At 48.2% G+C, this 19,359-nt stretch overlaps 7 protein-coding genes across 7 annotated transcripts; 4 read left to right on the forward strand and 3 right to left on the reverse strand.

The window, feature by feature from the left end:
- Nucleotides 1-80: 80 nt before the first annotated feature.
- Nucleotides 81-1,175, forward strand: BKA55DRAFT_530359 (Oxidoreductase, molybdopterin-binding domain-containing protein; the record flags this gene model as incomplete). The annotated part of the gene is made up of 1 exon (XM_046189143.1): nucleotides 81-1,175. One exon carries the CDS (start codon nucleotides 81-83, stop codon nucleotides 1,173-1,175), a length of 1,095 nt encoding a protein of 364 aa, XP_046041050.1.
- Nucleotides 1,176-4,754: 3,579 nt separating this feature from the next.
- BKA55DRAFT_657718 (Alpha/Beta hydrolase protein) lies at nucleotides 4,755-6,754 on the reverse strand (the record flags this gene model as incomplete). Its single annotated transcript, XM_046197495.1, has 2 exons — nucleotides 4,755-4,900; nucleotides 5,191-6,754. 2 exons carry the CDS (start codon nucleotides 6,752-6,754, stop codon nucleotides 4,755-4,757), a joined length of 1,710 nt encoding a protein of 569 aa, XP_046041051.1.
- Nucleotides 6,755-8,262: 1,508 nt separating this feature from the next.
- On the reverse strand, nucleotides 8,263-9,079 carry BKA55DRAFT_530451 (uncharacterized protein; the record flags this gene model as incomplete). Its single annotated transcript, XM_046189148.1, has 2 exons — nucleotides 8,263-8,987; nucleotides 9,046-9,079. 2 exons carry the CDS (start codon nucleotides 9,077-9,079, stop codon nucleotides 8,263-8,265), a joined length of 759 nt encoding a protein of 252 aa, XP_046041052.1.
- A 658-nt stretch (nucleotides 9,080-9,737) lies between these two features.
- BKA55DRAFT_530539 (uncharacterized protein) lies at nucleotides 9,738-10,020 on the forward strand (the record flags this gene model as incomplete). The annotated part of the gene is made up of 2 exons (XM_046189152.1): nucleotides 9,738-9,770; nucleotides 9,901-10,020. 2 exons carry the CDS (start codon nucleotides 9,738-9,740, stop codon nucleotides 10,018-10,020), a joined length of 153 nt encoding a protein of 50 aa, XP_046041053.1.
- A 1,129-nt stretch (nucleotides 10,021-11,149) lies between these two features.
- Nucleotides 11,150-12,080, forward strand: BKA55DRAFT_547172 (ClpP/crotonase-like domain-containing protein; the record flags this gene model as incomplete). The annotated part of the gene is made up of 3 exons (XM_046190996.1): nucleotides 11,150-11,152; nucleotides 11,201-11,420; nucleotides 11,473-12,080. 3 exons carry the CDS (start codon nucleotides 11,150-11,152, stop codon nucleotides 12,078-12,080), a joined length of 831 nt encoding a protein of 276 aa, XP_046041054.1.
- Nucleotides 12,081-16,549: 4,469 nt separating this feature from the next.
- Nucleotides 16,550-17,017, reverse strand: BKA55DRAFT_483414 (uncharacterized protein; the record flags this gene model as incomplete). The annotated part of the gene is made up of 1 exon (XM_046186203.1): nucleotides 16,550-17,017. A coding segment is annotated over one exon (468 nt), but the record flags the coding sequence as incomplete, so codon positions are not given.
- Nucleotides 17,018-18,518: 1,501 nt separating this feature from the next.
- Nucleotides 18,519-19,277, forward strand: BKA55DRAFT_547174 (uncharacterized protein; the record flags this gene model as incomplete). The annotated part of the gene is made up of 1 exon (XM_046190997.1): nucleotides 18,519-19,277. One exon carries the CDS (start codon nucleotides 18,519-18,521, stop codon nucleotides 19,275-19,277), a length of 759 nt encoding a protein of 252 aa, XP_046041056.1.
- Nucleotides 19,278-19,359: the final 82 nt, after the last annotated feature.

Below are 19,359 nucleotides of genomic sequence, written 5' to 3' on the forward strand. Positions count from 1 at the left end.
TAATAAATTTCGTCTCCCAACCACTCTGAGGATGAGAAGAGCAAGCTTGAGATTGCCTTTCTTATACAAAGATAGTTATAATGTTACGCAATTCTTCAATATCCGACTCAAACACGCTCCCCCTAGAAAACGACGCCCTATCTTCCGCGCCGGCAGATGGGGACGAGCGCCATGCCCTTGTTGATGTCAACCCTCGTGGGTTTTACATACGGCATCCTCCAAAGCCTCATATACTAAATGATTCCATCACGCCGGACGATCTCCTTTTTCATACTATTCACATGGGAGCGGCGGTTGTAGACCCTGTCAGATGGAAGCTTGTTGTCACTGGACTGGTGAAAAAGCCCTTCTCTCTTTCACTGGATCAGCTCAAACGCCTACCTCATAAATCGGTCACTTCTTTTCACGAGTGCTATGGCAGTCCACTCAAACCTCCAACGGAAGCAGTGTGGCGCATAGGGAACGTTGTCTGGACTGGCGTCCCTCTCTCATACATTTTATCACTTGCTTCGCCACTCCCTGAAGCTCATTATGTGTGGTCAGACGGGCTTGATAATGGAACTTTTGCTGGTGTCTCAGCAGATCGTTACCAAAAAGACCTACCAATGGATAAAGCCCAAAGCCCAGAAGTTCTGATAGCTTACAAGATGAACTGGGAGCCCCTAACGAAAGAGAGGGGAGGCCCGGTCAGGCTCGTTGTTCCTGGGTGGTTCGGCACAAATTCTACCAAATGGCTTTGCCGGCTAACGCTGGAGGACAGGAGGGCTGAAGGACCATATACCACAACCTTTTACAACGAGATCGATCCCGGGGACCCCAAAGGGATCAAGAAACGGCCAGTATGGAATATAGAAGTGAACTCAATTATTGTGCGCCCTGAACCGGACGCCGTATTGGTGGGCTCAACAGTGATGATAGAGGGTTGGGCGTGGTGTTTTGAACCGGTAAAAAGTGTTTGCATTTCTTTCGATGAAGGGGAAAGTTGGATTGCAACTGATGTTGAAACCAGGAAAGACTTTAGCTGGCAGAAATGGAAGATAGAGTGTGATCTACTGAGCGGCTCATACTTAGTCATGGCTCGGGCTGAGGCCACATTGGGTCACATGCAACCACTGTATGGGAGACGGAATCATGTACACAGAGTGAAATTTTCTATATCTGAGCATACAGAATAGGGAATATAGTACATTTATGCAATAAAATAGTTCTATGAAACTTAAGGATATTATTAAACATTACCATGCAGTACCCCTCACTCGGTCATACCCTTTTACCGGTCAGCAAAAAGAAATTTCCCCATACAAAATGTCCAATTTCATTTACACGGTGCTTGCCCAAAATTAAAGCTATTGGCATGGGATGATGTGTGTATTATTAAGAATTTCATGGCATTTAATATTACCACATTAATTTTTCGATCATGTATGCGGTATAGTCGCATGGCACTAATGCAAAAGTTCTACAGATACCTCCCTCACAAACCCACCTCGGCGAAGCTTTATCGAACCTTTATCTACACCAGCCTTCCATAATTGCCCTGAAAATGCCTCAATTATCTTAATACGGAGCATGAAGTTATAGAGGTTATACTAGACGTCACAGATAACAGCCCCTCGCAGCACCAGGTCGCCCAGAGTCGCGGCATCCCTCAGACGACTCTTTCAGAATTATTATGAGGTCCACCGTCTAAGTCTCAGGTCACCCAGCCTACTATGCTATATATCCAAGTCCTAGGAGGCTAGGTTAGCCACTTGAATACTTCGATGAGCGGCCTTGAGCGATGCTCCTTCTCGCAGCCAAGTTCGCGCCATCTCGCTGCCGGCTTTCAGACAAGAAGGCCGGGAAAGGGCTATCAGTGTACACTAGATAGGCAGGCTCATGAAATGTCATCCAGCCATCCAGACGAAGATAGGGAAACGCCAAGAGGCCTCGAGATTCAATTATTTTACACCAATGGCCGTCAATTGGTACTTTGATATCTGGGAGAGCGAGTATGGCTGGATCAAGTCGGGAACCACAGTTAATGTTGACGAGGGCGGTATCATGGGTGGATTTGATGAGTAATTGACGTTTTCGATGCTGCAGTTAATTCATTCATTTAAATCGAGGCTTGTATTCTCTAGTTATTGGAAGTAGTTACCGCAAGAAGTGGGCCTCCATCGGAGGCCCTTAGTCCCGCGCTTGGACTAACTTTATTGAAGCTGTCACCGCAGACGACTACCTTCTGAAACAAGGGATCATTGCAAAAGGTAAAAGAGCTTCAGCAGTAGTAGTTTATCAAGAAGTCTGAGAAGATAGCCGACTGGCAGTATGTCACTTCTGACAACGGCTGGATAGACACCCATATGGCAGTTGAGTGGCTCCAACAGATCTATCTACCCTCAACCCAGCCAGAAGATGAGTCTAGCGCCAGCCTTATTCTACTAGACGGCCACAGAAGTCATGTATGCGCAAGTATCTAGCTGGTCGGGATCATGAATGTCGCTGATCCAAAAACCAGGAGAAATGGATAGGCTACCTGCTTTTTGAACCACATATATCTTTGGTTCCTGCCGCCTCGTTGCTATCATAGTCTCCAAACGCTGGATAATGGCTCTCTCAAGGCCTCCAAGACTATTTGAAGTCCAGGAATCCAAAACAGCCTCGCTGAGTGCAAGGATAGCCAGTTTGGAGGTGGAAGTCGGCCATTTGAGAATAGGAAAGAAGAGAATGGCTATGCCTGATCCCAACAAGAAGTCCATGACACTAGCCGAGGCTCTAGCTGTTGATGGAACTATTCCCGAGCCAATTCAAGCAACTGAAGAGACAGGGACTGTGGAGGATGTGATCGAGATGGGAGGGCAGCAGGAAGATGTAAGCTCAAATTGGGAGGCGGAAGAGCTACCCGTCGTACGCACACGCACAGGCCGGGAGGTAAAAATACCGAGAAAATATTAAAATATATTGAAATTTCGTCTGAATTCTGAAAATAAGCTTATTTTTACTATTTTTGTTAGTCTTTTCCCATGAGGTTGAAAAAGTGCATTTTGTATGGGGAAAATATTTCTTTTGCTGACCGGTAGAGCGGTATGACCGAGTGAGGAGTACTGCATGGTAGAGAACACAATCACCAAGCATGGTATCTGATTAGATGAACTCTATAACTTTAACGAGACTGGCTTTCTTATGGGTATGATTGCTAGCGGAATGGTCGTTGCAGGAACAGACAGGCGTGGAAGGCCGAAATCAGTGCAGCCCGGAAACTGGAAATAGGTTACAGTTATCCAGGCGATCAATGCGGAAGGCTAGGCGATCGCGCCGCTTATTATAGGTGTCGGCTAATATCACCTTGCCAACTGGTACCGGGAAAGTAACCTCCCTGGCGATTAGGCTATTGTAATACCTCTAAATAGCAGAATGCGCGGATTACTGGCCTCGAGGAGCAGATGGCCCAGCTGCGGCGAGGAAAGAAAAGAACGGCGGTACCGAACCCGAACCGACGATTCATGGCTCTGGCGGAGGCTCTGGCTGCTGGAGAAGCTCTTCCCGACTCAAAAGAGGCGGAAATAGAGATGGTTGTAGATGAGGAGGTCGAGTCGGTGATTGAGGTGGGTGGCAGGTCAGAGGACGAAAGTGATGACTTTATGGTCGTAACAAAGCACTGCCAGCGCACACGTAGCGGTCGGGAGGTCAAAAAACCATGCAGAAAAATTGATCAATTTTATAGAGTTTCTCTCCAAAGATTCGCTTTTTAATTGACGGCCTGGTGTTTTGTGTACGCATCAAAATTTGGATTTTATGTAGGCGGAGCGAAATTTTGGTTATCCATTAGGTGGGGTTATCCATTAGGTGGTCCTGGATGGTAGTACAGTAGGATGGTCAAAGTCGATAAGCTTCTGTCGATAACACTGCTGCTCAAGCTCGTTAAGCTTCTTGGGTAGGTTTCTTATAGTATAGTTCATGGGATGCCATGGCCGACTCTGGCAGATTGCCGATCCTCAAGCAGCATACCTGGAAATGCTCCAGCAAGACCTGGCTGAGGCTATCACCAAGTACGATTCGGCCAAGCAGAGTCTGGATCAGATCTCAACTCGACTTCATGATGCACGAGCTGTTTGCTATTTGATCGATCTCGACGATGCCATTCGGCAAAAAGCCTCTGCTCAACGTCGCGTCCAAACTTTAGTAGAGCAGGCCGAAGTCCATCATCATCATCACCGCCTCCGCATTCAAGAAGATATTAGTAGATGCAGTGATCGAACTGCCAGATACATGAGAGACTCGTTTGCCCATTGCTTGACAGCCATTGAAGCCCTTAAGCATGATCAGCGTGAAGCTCAACGTGAGTTTACTGCCTGCGATGCAAGCGAGCGTGAGGCCCAGGAGAGCGTGGTCAATTTTGAAGCCCACATGAAAAGCCTCCTGGATCAAGAGATGGGACAGAGGATGGACAGGGAGCAGGCTGAGCTGGAGATCAATGCTTATCCAGCAGCAATTGTCTTGGCTGATGCTGGACCGGTTAACGGCTCTGGGCTATGACGGGCTGAATCAGTTGATTAGTCTTGGTGAGGATGTCGAGATGGACGATTAGATTGCTTGGGTGGGTGTAATGCTATACCGGAGTATGATTTGGGCCAAAGGCTAAACAGACATAGTGTTTTCGGTGAAACTACATCCTTAACTACCGTCAGAGTTTTTATACTTTAGCTAGGGGCGGAGTTATTGATTTTTGAACGGCTTTGCATTATTCTCTAAGTTATTCTAAAGCTTTTTGTCTATTCTATAAGTCCCGGTGATGATGTTGTTGTGGTGTTAAGAATGGGTCGGTCTGCAGGCCTTAGCAAGTAGTAGGAGTATCCGCCTGGTTGATGCCCCAGTCCACAGTCCGACCTGACCCCAATAAGTTCTGAGTTATACAATGCTAGAAATAAAAACATAGTTTACCTAGTCGTGATTTCACTACTCTACCAGTCTAAGCTAGGTGCTAAAGAGGAAAACATATCAATTGCCTCAGCCCTCCAAATGTCTTGTTGCAGTGAGACTCCATTCTCAGCGCTAAAAACCAGGTTTCTTGGGTTGTCCCGGGAGTATACTGGCCACCTTACTTTCAAATCGGACACTGCTTAACATTAGCCGGCTTTCTTTAAAAACAGGCGCTTTCTCCAAAGCACTTAATGGTAGGAATAATTAACTATGGCAGGGGAGACTTACCATAGTGAAAGTTAGGTGATCCTGTAACCACGAAGCTGATCCACATACGACTCATAATTTCAGCTAGCTTCAAATACTTCTGCCTCTTCTTAGGCTCAGAAGGGAAAGGGTCGGTATCCCAACCAACGGCTTTGGTATTAGCAAAGGTAAATGGAATTTCCTGAAAGTGAGCCACGCCGAGTGTTTCGAGGTCCAGGTTGGCAGGCGGAGTGTCAAAGAAATAACTATAGCTTGGCGTGCGGTAATCAGCCCACTTCTGGCTGGCGAATCGTCGACCAGCCGTAAAGAGAGCGTCTCCAAGCCAGAGGCTTGTCTTTCCATACTGGGCTCCTAGCTGTGGGCCTGGATTAGACAGAATTGATCCCAAGCTTGCAGGAGAGGGCCTATCGACTTCCATCTGATACAACGTGGACCAATTGGCCAAGGCTGCTTCTTCCACGGGTCGCCCAAGAAGTCCCTTGACGGACGCCAAAAACTCATCATCAGAGTTTACTGTTAAACCAAGTAGCTGCGTAAAAGACGTGCCTTCATTTCGGTTAGACCCAGTCAGGAGAGGAACTTTAACGAACGATCCCGACTCGAGAAGACGTGAGCCAGTTGACGTAAAAAGCTCACCATCGACGACCCAGGCCGTAGGAAGCATCTGACTGACTCTTCTCAGCGCCTCGCCGGGAACAGCACGCAGACATGATAGCTGATCTTTCGCCTCAGTACAGCCCGTTTCCTCTAGTACTTTGTTCGAGTAGGCCTCCGTCTCAGTTGCGTTGCGATATGAAGACGATGATAGAGGACCTCCGCTTTGCGCAATAGCGCCGCTGAAAAGCCCCTCGTTCCGACCTCCATAAGCGATGAGATGCTGACCGACAGAAGAAGCGCCTGCAGATTCCCCAGCAATAGTGACTCGCGAAGCATCGCCGCCGAAATATGCTATGTTTTCCTGTACCCATCGAAGCGCCTGGCGTTGGTCGTGGATGAAGACATTCGGTGGCCCAGCCTTTGCTGCAGCCGGCCCGTTCATCATGCCAAAAACGCCCAGGCGGTAATTAAAACTGACAAAGATGATAGGCGTGCCCATCTGAACTGACGTCTCGACTAAAAATGAGCCATTGTATCTGGGATCCCCTGCGCTACCCTCAACCCAGGCGCCGCCGTGAATCCAGGCAAAGACCGGAAGCTTGCGAGACTTGTTGATGCCAGACGGACGGATGATGTTAATATGGAGGCAATCCTCGCTCATGGGCGCAGACGTGTTCTGGCTGAATCCTACGAGTCCAGCAGAGTTGCCTAAACACAACGGTCCATATGACTTGGCTGATTTGATCCCCTTCCAAGGCTTTGGTGGCTGAGGCAAGCTAAATCGAAGGTTTCCGGTCGGGCTCGCTGCGAATGGTACGCCGAGGAATGCATCTTGATGGCGGACTGAGTCATATGAGCCTGCTAATGTTCCATTTCTGATATTGACAATGGGAGTAGAAATGTGTGTTGTTGGAGTAGCCCAAGAAAGTGGTGCAAGGAAAGGGAGAGCCCACAGTATGTGGAAAATGAGCTTCAGAGCACGCTGCATTTTAGCAGTATTTAGACTGGTTAAAGTATATAGAGATAGATGCCCAAGTGTGAGGAGTTGAGGACCTTGACTTTAAGGAATCGTGCTGCATTTATATAATTACGGCAAGCTAAACTACAAAATCGCAAAGCGGCAGATGACAACGGACTACGGAAAAGTGTGAAGTGCGCGCCCTTACAAATCAGCCTCGACATGTAAAAAGATCCGAACACAGATGCGACCGCTATTTAGATTAGCTTGATCCAAAAGTTTCACAAACGCAATATCAGGAAATTGCGGCATAAGCTACCTCCACCTTACCTCAGACATTAATCAGCATTAGTCGCCCCACTGCCAAATTTCCATCAATTACAGTATTTCCTATTTTAGCTTTAAAAGGAAATCTAGGCATGCATAAGAACATAGCACATGACAATAAGACCACGATACTCGCATCTTAGGACTGTAGTTAATTAAGACCATAGGTAGAATGAACTGGTCATAATACATATCCTTCAATACATTTTGAACAAGGTGTGTGTGTTTGTGTGTTTCTCTTTCTGGCCATCAACCAGTCTCCATCTCTTTGAAACAATGATTTCCTCAGTTAGTTCTCAACAATCAGATTTGTCATAACCAAATTACAAGGCTAATCTTAATCTTGCACTTCAGGCCCTTCAAGATAAACCAAAACTAGGTATCCCACGCGCCGCAGAGATCTATAAAGTCAATCGTAATAACTTACGTCGCCGCCAGCAAGGGGTTTAATACGGAAGCTATCTGACCTTGAAAAAGAGACTCTTCTTGAGTTTATTATCGACCTAGATTCGCGAGGATATCCCCCGCGACTGCGTGGTATTGAAGAAATGGCTACTCGACTGCTTAATAACCACGATGCATCTCTAGTTGACAAGCGATGGGCTATTAATTTCATTCAGCAGCAACCAGACCTTAAGACGTGTTTTCAGCGGAGGATATACAACAGATTTAAATACAAGAGAACCCTGCATATATCTCACTCGATACCACCCACGAGGCTTGTAACCCTGTCTTAGTGCTACTGCGTCTGATTAATCTGTCGTCCGAGATAGACCCCGGTTAAATTGCGGCTCAGTGAGTTTTCCTGGCTGACCGCGTCGGTCACTCCGGACGTTGAGCGCTACCACTCCAGAGCCAGGATGAATGGATCTCCATGCGCAACAGAGGGGTTCTGGTCTAATGAAAAAGAATACACTGCTGCGAGTTTCAGTCACCACCTCAGCCAAGTCCAGACTAGGTGGCATCTAGTTCATGGGCAACAGTGGTTCCGGGCGCAACTGAGGCCTTGCATGAATAACGGACAAACATGAAACTTATGCAACGCTACCCGAAGGACTGTATCGCCTTGGGTTCTCGGTAAGAAGCTCTGAGGGAGATATCACCACGGCCGTATTAAACCCCTCCTGGAGTCAGAGAAATTCATTCATACTCATTAGAGCTAATTTATCCATCCGTCATGGCCTTAAACGACCCGGTTGCGGACCCCGGATTTACCACGGGAGGACCTCACCCCGCTTGGCCAAGAACTGATTCACCTCGTCGTCCCTATCACCCCTCACAATCTCCGTTATCCCCTGGGCACTCGTCTCCGAAGACTCTGCCCCTCGGTCAATCTTGCTCTGCTTATCCTCCCCGGTCAAGTTGGTGACCACAAACCCAGGGCAAAACGACCAGACCTTCGCTGGGTGCTCCCATTCCTTGAACTTATAGGCCTGAATTCCGGTAACCATGTTCAGCGCCGCTTTGCTGACGCGGTACGTCTCTCCCGTAACCTGTGTATATGGGGACGAGTGATCGTTCCGCACCGTGATGGAGCCGAGGACCGAGGAGACGTTGATGATCCGAGGATCGCGGGACTTCCGCAGCAGATGCTCCAGTGCCTGGGTCAGGAGCATGGTGCTGAAGACGTTGGTGTCGAAGACGGTGTGGAAATTCTCTCGCGAGACCTCTTCCTTGCCTGAAATGCCGGCGTTATTGACGAGTACGTCGAGGACGCCAAAGTCAGACTCTAGTTTCTGCGCGGCAGCCTTGATGGACTCGTCGGAGGTGATATCGAGCTCAAGGAAGCTGAGTGTGCCGGCAGGCTTACGTGCCTGGATCTCGTTGAGAGCTGCAAGGCCCTTGATGCTGGAACGGGCACCTATGATGATGTGGTTGTCTGGCGAGTCATTGGCGAGGGCGTAGGAGGTGTCATAGCCAATGCCGGAGTTGGCGCCTGGGAAAGCTAAGAGTAAGCCAACAGAAAATTGACACTTGAGGAAAGTGATACTGACCAGTGATGAGAATGATCCTCTTGTTGAGTGCCATGATAATGTAATTGGGTGCTGATTCGGGCTGAGCAGAAATTGATGGAGAGAGCAGGTTCGAAGACTGTTGCGGTTGGAATATGCATTCTGTAACTCAAGGGATGATGCTGTCTAGTTTTATACACTTTTATAGCGAAATAGGAATCCAGTCTCGCCATACCACGTGGTTTTGCGTGACTGCGTACCTCTACGGGCTGGATGTCCGAGGTTGAGAGTCGATTATGGACTGGCGGACCATCTTCGTCCGCGTGAGATGTCGTAGGCTAGTCTACTTCTGGTAAGTTACCTGGCCGGACTGACGTCTTAACGTAGTAGTTGCTCGTAGTTCAGCTTTGTGGTGTCTTCTGCGGCAAAGTAAAAGCTTGATTATAAATACCGGGCTCGAAGATCCGCTGATCAGTTAATACCTGGGAGTATTGTATTAGTACATTACCGCTGGTTCTTATCCAAATAGCAAGATACACCGTTGCATCAGCAAACAAACAAACAAATGTCCTCTCGGAGACTATGGCTCAAGCTGTCATCGAGCCTTGAGCACAGGAACAGAGCAGCAAATTCCACGGCATAGAGACATCTCAGGAGTCATAGGCGGCAGCGATTTGGGTATGTTCGCACGGTAGTCAGCACTCTCGGCCTGGTGCCCCCCAGACATTGAAAGAATGGAAGAGGAGCGTTCTAGTGGAGCTAAGTTTGTAAGTGAAGGAACGCTTTGTCATAAGGCCGTGTTGAGACCCAGTCTCTCCTTATCCCAAACGCCGCTAAGCGGAACTCTCCCGACCGCCAGCTCGGGCTTAGGCGCTCTACCCCTAATACGTCATGTAGCTTGAGATTAAGCTCGAGAGTCGGCGAGAAGGTTTCGCCGGTTGCGAAACGGGGAAGCTTCTGGGTTCTGAAAAAGCCCGACGGCACTTGTCAGCTGAGTTACCCTGCCGCACGCAATAGGTACAATCTGGAAGAAAAGACTCGGCCCTTGTTAATTCGGCGTAATGAGACGTAAACTGAGAAAATCTCAGGGTCTTAGGTGTGGATCTTGAAAAGTTAGCTATGCTAAAAAGAGGGACACGCTACTTCGGAAGATATCCATAGCCTGGGTGAGGACTCGCCGATCTGGTTGTTCCCTGCGCACGGACGGTCTTGGGTGCGTATTGCGCGTATCAAGACGTATAACAACGTATTCGCCAAATTGTGGTGGATCCTAACGGGTCCTGGACTTTGGCGGCGTCATTGGATTGGTTCAAGCGCAAGGCTAGTGGCAACCATAAGCCGGGGCCGTGCAGTAAGCCCGGACCCCTAATTGGCGTTCGCTCCTTGGGGACGTCTTCAGGGGAGGGGGAACGTCGGGAGGATGACGAGAGTGGGCTCTTTCCGAAAGGCCGTCGGCGAATATGTTGTGGAAGTGGGGCGAGCCTGCTGGTTGGGCGGTCCGCTCCCCGGTATGTGTCGTGCATCTTTTGTCGTTTCCCCATACTTACATTGTAAGCTTTAGGGGCGTTGATTCCCAAAGACGATTGGCTTCCCAGAGCCTGACGATAAACGTCAATAAAGTGACGAGACTGTACTCATGGGTTCCCGAATGCATGCACTCTAGGAGGTTAGTTACCCAAACTTCCAACAGTGAGTGACACATGACAAGTGTTGCAGCAAGTTAATGATGTGATAGTACCAGAGTAGAAAATGTGTGTTCGCTGGGGTAAAACGTTGTCATCCACACTGGGACTCCAGATGACGACAAATCTGGCAAACCCGCCGAAACTTAAAATAAACTCAGATCTAAAGTCCGAGTCGTTCCAAATCCCGTCTGGCCCTTTATTAACTGCCGAGTGGATTAGAAATCAACATAAACACCGTATACAATAATCTTTCGGCCTACATGCTCTCAAAGACCTCGGCTGATTACCTCACTAGGCCGAGGCTTAGTGCAGTCATGGAAGTGCTCTCCTGGCTCAATACGATACGTGAAGAGAAGTAGATTTAAAGACTACTCTTGTCCCATACCGGTCAAATCTATTCTTCTATGTAGGACATATCACCGACCGCAATATTCAACCCCCAGAACCCAAGTATCATCAATATGGTGAGATCTATCGGCAACCTGTTCGTCGGTCATTGCTTACGAATGTAGCCACGATACAACACAGTCAGTGTTTCACCAAACGTCAACGGCGTCGTGCGAATCACCATACACAATGGTGGTTCGAATCTGTGGGACTGGAAACTCAACGAGGATATCGCAGAGGCACTCGACACCTTCAACGACAATACGGAAGTCAAGGTAGTCATATTTTCCAGTGGAAACCCAAACTTCTTCATCGCTCACTATGACATGAGGCCATCCGGTCCAGGTAAGGAGATCTTTGAATATCTGCTTAGATCTAATGCACTAATCAAAGCCAGACGCACCGCCCATTGACGTTCAGACAAAGAAGTTATTCCAAAACATTCTGTTCAAGATGTTACGATCCCCGATCGTGTTCATCGCCGAGATTGCTGGTGCTGCTCGAGGCATTGGCAGCGAATTCGCTCTTCATTGCGACATGCGTTTTGCGGCTAGAGGAAAAACGCGCCTCGGACAACCAGAAGTCCGAGTGGGACTATTGCCAGGAGCCGGTGGTGTCCAGCAGCTCGTACAGTTACTCGGACGTGGCCGAGCGTTTCAGCACATCCTTACAGGTGTTGACATCGATGCCGATACCGCAGAAAGGATTGGCTGGATCAACCAAGCTTTCGAGGCTGAAGAATTGTCTCAGAAGGTTGGTGACCTTGCCAAGAGGATTGCATTGTTTCCTTCGGATGCATTGGCAGCTTCGAAGGATAGTATCAATGCATGTTCTTGTCCCAGCGAGTCAGATATCTTGCGGGATAATGAAAGTATTTTCACTCTCATGGCGAAGGATACACAGCGAAAGCTGGCTGGAAAGCTTTACGAGGTGACGAAAGACTTGGATTATCGTGATGGCCCCGTCGACGACGGCAAGGTGCTTAAATACCTTTATGAGAACTAGTAGTGTCACTAGGCTGTACTTGCTTTGTATCGTTAGTCGCAATTTCGATTTTATCACAATAAATCACAGCCCTGAATAAACTATCAAAACGGGAGAATTCGGCGATGATGTTGACGATGTACTACGGCCACGAGGAGTCGTCAATCTAGGTGGGCCAGCTGCAACAAATTGCAAAGCCTTTGAGCTGCTTGCTGGTAGCAAGAAGAGGTTCGAGGAGCTATTCCGAGTGAAGAAACCGGTGTTCCATGCACTGATCCTGTGATGAGCACACGCTCCAAAGCGGCACGAGATATCAATGCCCTGAAGGTCTTTATAATAACAGGGCATTACAGAAGAAAGTGGGGCTATCCCTTTCAATGTGGTAAGACTACACTTGCGATCGTAGCAGGGATATGAACCAACGAACAGGGGAGTAATACGAGGTACAAGAGCCCCCTCCTATGTTATGAGGCGCTAGAAGTTACGGCTGTTAGAGATCTACATCCTAATACACATGCCTTGTGCATCGCTAGCTAGCCTTTTAAAGTCAACCAGCGTACCGCTGATCCAGACATGGCTATATGAATATTCAAATAAGGCCTTATATGAATATGCATGAATATATTCATATTCATATCCATATAATATATGAATATAATATGTACTTGCGTATCCATATTCATGCATATTCATATAAGGGAGGGGTTCCTGATTGGCTCAAATTAGATCTAATCTCTCTAGATGATTGGTACTAGTCACATCCAGTCTCATTAGCTTAAGCTACAGGTCTCGACGCAGCCATTAGGTATTTAGAGAGCTACCACCACTCTGTCACAGTTTCTGATGGATCTGGATCATAGGGATAGAATCTCTTGATTTTTCCATCTGATGAGTGGAAATAGGTCGATTTCTTTACCCCTAAGACGAATTGGGCCTCCAGGGCCCTTGTGTTGAAGAACTCGCTTTTTGGGAGACATAGGTGATACCAACCTCTGACGGGAAGTCCGGACTTCCGGACTGCCGGTCTGAGCAGCCTGTTTGAACAGCTGGAAGACTTTCCTTCCAGTTTAACCAAATGTATCACCTTTGGTGGTCTGCTGGATGTGACAAACTACAAATACACTTCATGCCAGCACCAATCTCTCTACCCGAAAATCTCTTGATTACATCTTAAAGAAAAATCTCCAGTTGTCGCATACCATGCAGTAACGTACTGCTTATTAGCATCTATGGCTTCCCAGGCTTCTGAGATATCAGCCTCAGGGACTAACAACGCTTCTATAGGCTCGTTTGCATCGAAACTTTCATGGAATTTCAATGCCTTTTTCTACATAGATTATCCCGAAAAAACATCTCCAAGCTGAGATTGGCCCGAAGCGCAGAAAGACCAAGGGACACCGTGCTTACGTTTGTCTTCACTGTCAGAATCCTCCATGGTCAAATCGAGTGCCTGGCAACGCTATACACCATGCAGAAACGGCTCACCGAGCCCTTATAAGAGCAAGCGAGTGTCACGGGTTGGGCTCGGTATACAGGTGAACGGGGAACGCTTCAGGCGGAACAGAATCTATTGCTACGGGTAGGCACTGCAGACAGGTCAGGCTCTATTGACAAGACGTAGCTCAAGGAGCTACGTTCAGGAGCTATCTGGCAGTTGGTCAAGAGCTTCTGCGATAACGTATCGCCACGTGACCGAGATCCACTCGGCGTATCGGTCTAGGGTAACCGGGTCTGGTCTTGCGCTGTGACAGCGAGGCTGCTAATGATACTCCTAGTACATTTGCCTCGGGTGTTTTATCTGGCGCTATCGATTCGTATATCGTCTCTCGTCCTTCGCAGGCTGCTCTCCGCAACTGTTTTAATAAGCAAGCCTATATTGAGGCAGTTGTAGGGCTTCTAACAAGGCGCAGGCTGCCATTTTCGGCAGTTGAGTACTCTGAGCTGCGAGATCTGGCTCTGGCATGTAATCCAGCCATCGGGGACCTTCTCATCAACGATTGAAAGCAGGCTATGGGCTATATTAACTCGAACTACTCGTTATACAGCTCACAACTTGCCGAGAGGCTTCAAACACCGCAGTCGAAGATGCACATATCTTCTGATCTCTGGACATCGCCACATCGCCATGGCGTACTCGCTGTATGCGTTCAGTGGGTCGATGAGGACTTCAAGCTCCAGAAAGCACTACTAGGACTGCCAGAGTGCAAATACAGCCATTCTGGTGTTACGCAGGCTGAGTTGATCGCCGGTACGCTACGAAAGTTCAACATTACTGCTCAAAGCCTCGGCTACTATATAGGCGATAATGCTACATCAAACGACACCTGTTTAGATGAGCTATCAAAGGTTTTGGAGGCGGAATCAGGTGTAAGTTACTCTTGGCCGCTCATAGTGCTGTAGTCTATACTAAGTTATAGTATAGGCTGAGTCAGTGCTGGATAGCCACGCTATGAAACTGAAACTCCTCCCAGTTTCAGTTTCATGAAACCGGGCGTCAGTGTAGTTTCAGTTTCATATGAACCGGTTTCAGTCTCATACGAAACAATATCCAGTTGCAGTCCAAATTTTTGACAAGCTCGGCATCAATATACACCTTATCTCCAAGTACCCCAAAGATGTTTGGCATTGTCTGCCTACCTACACTACTAATTCTCTAGGCTCGTCATCACTTTCTGCCCCCTTACTCATCTCTATATCTTCTTGGAGTATCCTTACAGCCGCGTCGATATCCTCCGCTTCCCTAAACACCCCTGCAAGAAGCGGCCTGCTCTTTCCCTTTGGAACACTTATCCAACTTTTAATGCACTCACATGCCTCTACCATTTTGGCAGACATGCTACTTCTATCCCATGTAACCTGCCGTCTTGCGCCTGAGAAGATTCGCTCTGCTTCCGTAGACATGGGGGGGATGCAGAATATGTCAATAGCCATACGGCAGAGGAGGGGGAAATTCTCTCGCTGGGTCGGTTCAAGCCACCACTGTAAGGCCGTTTGCTGTCCAATCCCAACCTGTGAGCCCTGAGAAGCATCGTCAAAACCAGGCCATTAGAAGGCTTCAAATTACTTACATAAATAAAGCGGTCGAATTCATCCTTCACCTCACTCGCTGTGCTGTACACCTTCTGCCTCCAGCGATCAAACTCATCGAGTTCTTGCCCTTTCTCCTGTTGTTTATCTGGGAGCTGGTAGATCTTGTACTCTGTGGACCAGATCTTCCTTACAGCCTTCACGGCATTGCTGACCCAGGCTGGGTTTCTCTTCCACTGCTCACTCAGATAGCTCTTTCGGAGTGCTGGGTGGAGGAGAATACCGGCCACGTACACCGGGGCTTGTTCGGTAAGCTGGTAATACTTCTCGAACTTTAGCCAAGCCACGTGAAAGCGCGCGTAGAAGCGTGGGCCGCTGAAAGCCCGGTTTTTAGTCCGCGTGAAGTGATGATGGAGGATACCCATATGGGAGAGAACTTCATCGAGTGTATTCTCCCGGCCTTGGCGCACCGAGATCTGGTGGAATACTTGTAAGAACGCATGAATATCCCCGAGTTCGTTCCAGTTCCAGTCGTTGTGGTCCAGTGCATCTTTCTCGATTTTGGCATGATTTTCTTGAATCCAATCCATGAACTTTGCCCGCTTCTCAATTGCCACATCAATGAGGCGAAACCATGAATTCCAACGTGTGTCATTGTCCCTCGGCAAGGCCCTGCCAATCTCGGCCTTGAAGTCGTTGTAAATGCTGGTAGAGCTCCTTGAATATATGCACAAGTTGTGGAGTTTCCCCAGAACACTAAACTCCCGCCATTCCTCGGTAGCTTGTGCCTTCGTAATAATGCCCCCTTCTTCTTTTTCGGATAGCCTGCACAGCCGCTCGTACGCCTCATCAATCCCCTCTCTCTCATCCTCCTGAATCTTCGTTGCTTTACTCCGAAAGAGGAAGGCTTGAACGATGAGGTTCATGATGTGGCCACTGCAGCGTAGTCGCCTGGCAACCGGATCTAAACCATCAATCTCTTTTGCGATATCGCCAAGCATAGTGTCGTTAGCGTCGTGGTTTACCATCGTAAAGTAGCCAACCTTTCCTCTGAGATCGTACTCTTCGACAACCTCCAGGAAAGCCTTGGCTTGCAATTTCCCGTTGTGGCTTCCTTTGAACTCGCGCAGTGACAATAACGCTTGAGCGACTCCTCTCGTCTCCGCATCTACAAAATGGACCACGATTGCTTGGTATGCCGCCTTCTGTTCTGATGAGGTCCACATGTCAATGGTGAAGTGGACCATAGATGAGAGAGAATTATGAAGCTTCTTAACGAGCCCTTGTTTGTGTTGAGCGAAAGTCTTTTTGAGAAGCTTCGGCACCGCTCTGCGGCTGCGTAGGAGGACGTCCCGGGCCATATAATTGCAGGAGAGTATAACAGCATGAAACTCGGGGTACTCGATGAATGTATGGGCGATATTGCGAACCGCAAGAAGTCTGGCGAGTGCTTCCTCGAATGCAGGAATATTAATAGCGTTTGCCAAATATTCTTCCTCATTAAGGTCTCGATTGGCTTGACGTTCCTCCTGCCTTCCGAACAAGTCCGTAATGGTGCCATGTTGCTGCTTCTTCAGATCCGACCTTTCCACATGCTCTATCACCCGGATGCCATGAAAGTCCCGCAGGTGCTTGCGGGCTCGACTCAGGTTCGTCGTTACCGAATTAGGCTTTTTCGTGGAGTCGCAATGCTTGCAGTACCAAATTTCGTGGTATGAGGCATCGCGGGCTTTCTCCCCTCTCTCTTCATAAGGGCCACGCGCCTCGTTCCAAGTGCTTTTGTTTGTACGGCCTTTGGCGCGCTTGCTAGCCCGATCAGAGGGAGAGCGATCCAATGTGCGCTTCGCGGGAACGGGAGAACCAGGCGAAGCAGGCCCCAAGAGCTCATCAGAAGGCTCCGATAACAAGGGAGCGGGCGAAGCTGATGACATATTGTCGGACAATTACTTCCATAGGGATCAGTGATGGCACCAGTCAATTGATGAGAATTATCTAAAGAACAAATGAAATTGAACAACCATGTGTTCGGGCACAGCTATTTAAGCTCATGTCGTTAGGATTGGAGTCCTTGATGCGACAAGCCGAACGTAAAACCGGAGACACGACTCCAAAGTACGGGCCGCGTTTCACATCTAGTCGCACGAACCTAATGGTGATATGCGACACATATTTACTATTAGCAAGTTTCTAACTGCATTAAAGGCATTTGGTTTGCGAAAATTTCTTGGTTAAGTACTAAGATATTTGGGACTCATCGGGCGTATATGAAACATATGAAACTGGGGGAGTTACTGTTTCATACGAAACCGGGTCCAGGGACTGTTTCAGTTTCATATGAAACAGTATGAAACAACACGCGTGGCTATCCAGCACTGCCACGAGCGACGTTATCATCGCTCAAAATAAAAGGCAGGTCGATGCGCACCTCTCCACAAAACCTACCCACATATGGAACCACTCTTTCAGCCCCGTGCTGTTCGACGTAATCGGGTGGGGCTTTGGAATTGCAAAAGTGATGTCTCAACTTTTCTCGAGGTGTGGAGACGCTAGCTAACGCCGTAAGTCAAAAGAGGAAATGTTTCGGTAAGCGGCTTGCGGATCGACCTTCCCCTGAGATCTGGTCAAGCGTCTAACATGGCCTCTTAGAGTAACGTTCCTCTGTAATAGGTGAATCCGACGGACGTAGGATTGCCATGGGATGAGTACGCCGTGTATCTGTATGAACTAGATGCGCGCCCTTGGCTTGACATTAGGGCGCAAGTGGCTCGGATGATAATTGAACAAGAGATTCGCGGTGACATTATCAGTACAACCCACTATGGTAACTCCGTTCACCAACACTGAAGTTCTAAGGAAGGTAACTCCGAACGAATATGGCCATACGTAAAAAGACTTCCTATACATACTCTTGCAAATCGTTATAATTAGCCCCGTGCAGTCCACCCTTAGTCCGAGCTAATAACATTAAACGGTCAAATGTCAACCTTGGAAAAGAGCCACAAAATGGGAGAGATGGGCATCTCCAAGGCGTTATCAAAGCTCCGAAACTGGCGACGAGCCTGCAATCTCGAGATAGAACTCAACCACCACTATCAGTCCAAGATCTACTCGTCCAGCTCTGTTGTTCAAGGTCGCTTGATCATTTCGCCGTCCAGCAATTTTGATGCTTCCTCAATCAGTGTCTCCCTTGGTGGAGTTACTAAAATCATCGCGACTGGTTAACACATTACATCTACCACTGCACATCGCTTCCTGAAGATTGATGTGATCACCCCCGAGATTCCAGAGTTAGTCTCGGACACACTTAAAAAAGACCAAGTTTACACCATACCTTTCCATTTCATCTTGCCTGATCAGCTAGACTCGACCATTTGTACCCACAAAGTCACAACAACTAGTGTGGGAGAACAGCACTTGTGCCTTCCTCCAACAATGGGAGGATGGGATCAAGAAGATATGAGCCCTGGGGCGGTTGGGATCGAGTATGCAATAAACGCATGCGTCAAGTCAAGTTCTCCTCTAGATTCCCGTGTCTCTCGAGACTTGACGGCCAAAAAAGCAATCAGATTTGTTCCAAAGTCCGTGGAGAGCCCACCACTACATGTGTCGTTGACGAGCCAACGATATAAGCTTCAAGCAGCAAAATGTCTTCGGCACAACTCCTTCACACAACCATTTGGCACCATCAGTGCAATAGCAACGCAACCCGAAGCACATCGCCTTCATCCTTATGGAGCGGTGATTGCTCCATCATTCATCGACATTAGTTTGACCTTCAATCCTGCAAAAAGTGGAATCTCGCCCCCGCAACCCAACGCCGTATCTCTTTCCGCTCGATCCTACACTTGGCACCAGGTCTATCCATATCAGATATTTCCCGACCTGCATGAACGGCCCAGTCTTAAAGAGCCAATTTGTGCAACAATTTCAGTAGATGTGGAATATTCGAAGATAGCGTGGTTGGAGCATCTAAGCCGCTCGCTTGAGGATGAGAACGGTGAGAACGCCTCTCCGACTTTCTACAGCTCAACTCTGAGATTGCCACTCTCTTTCTCGGCAACTACTAAGACTCTCCTACCGACATTCTATTCCTGCTTTGTATCCAGGACGTATGATGTTCGCCTGCGTCTCACATTTGGAAAGCAACATGTTACGATCGTCACTCCTCTCCAAATTATAGCTGAGGCTTGAACTGGGGGAACTTCTCTCAATCTGAACCTTGGTCAATGTACCTAACTCACGGCATAGAATCCTGATCCCTGACTCATAATCT

The sequence above is a fragment of the Fusarium redolens genome, assembly GCF_020744475.1.
Source record: "Fusarium redolens strain MPI-CAGE-AT-0023 chromosome Unknown BKA55scaffold_37, whole genome shotgun sequence".
NCBI lineage: Eukaryota > Fungi > Ascomycota > Sordariomycetes > Hypocreales > Nectriaceae > Fusarium > Fusarium redolens.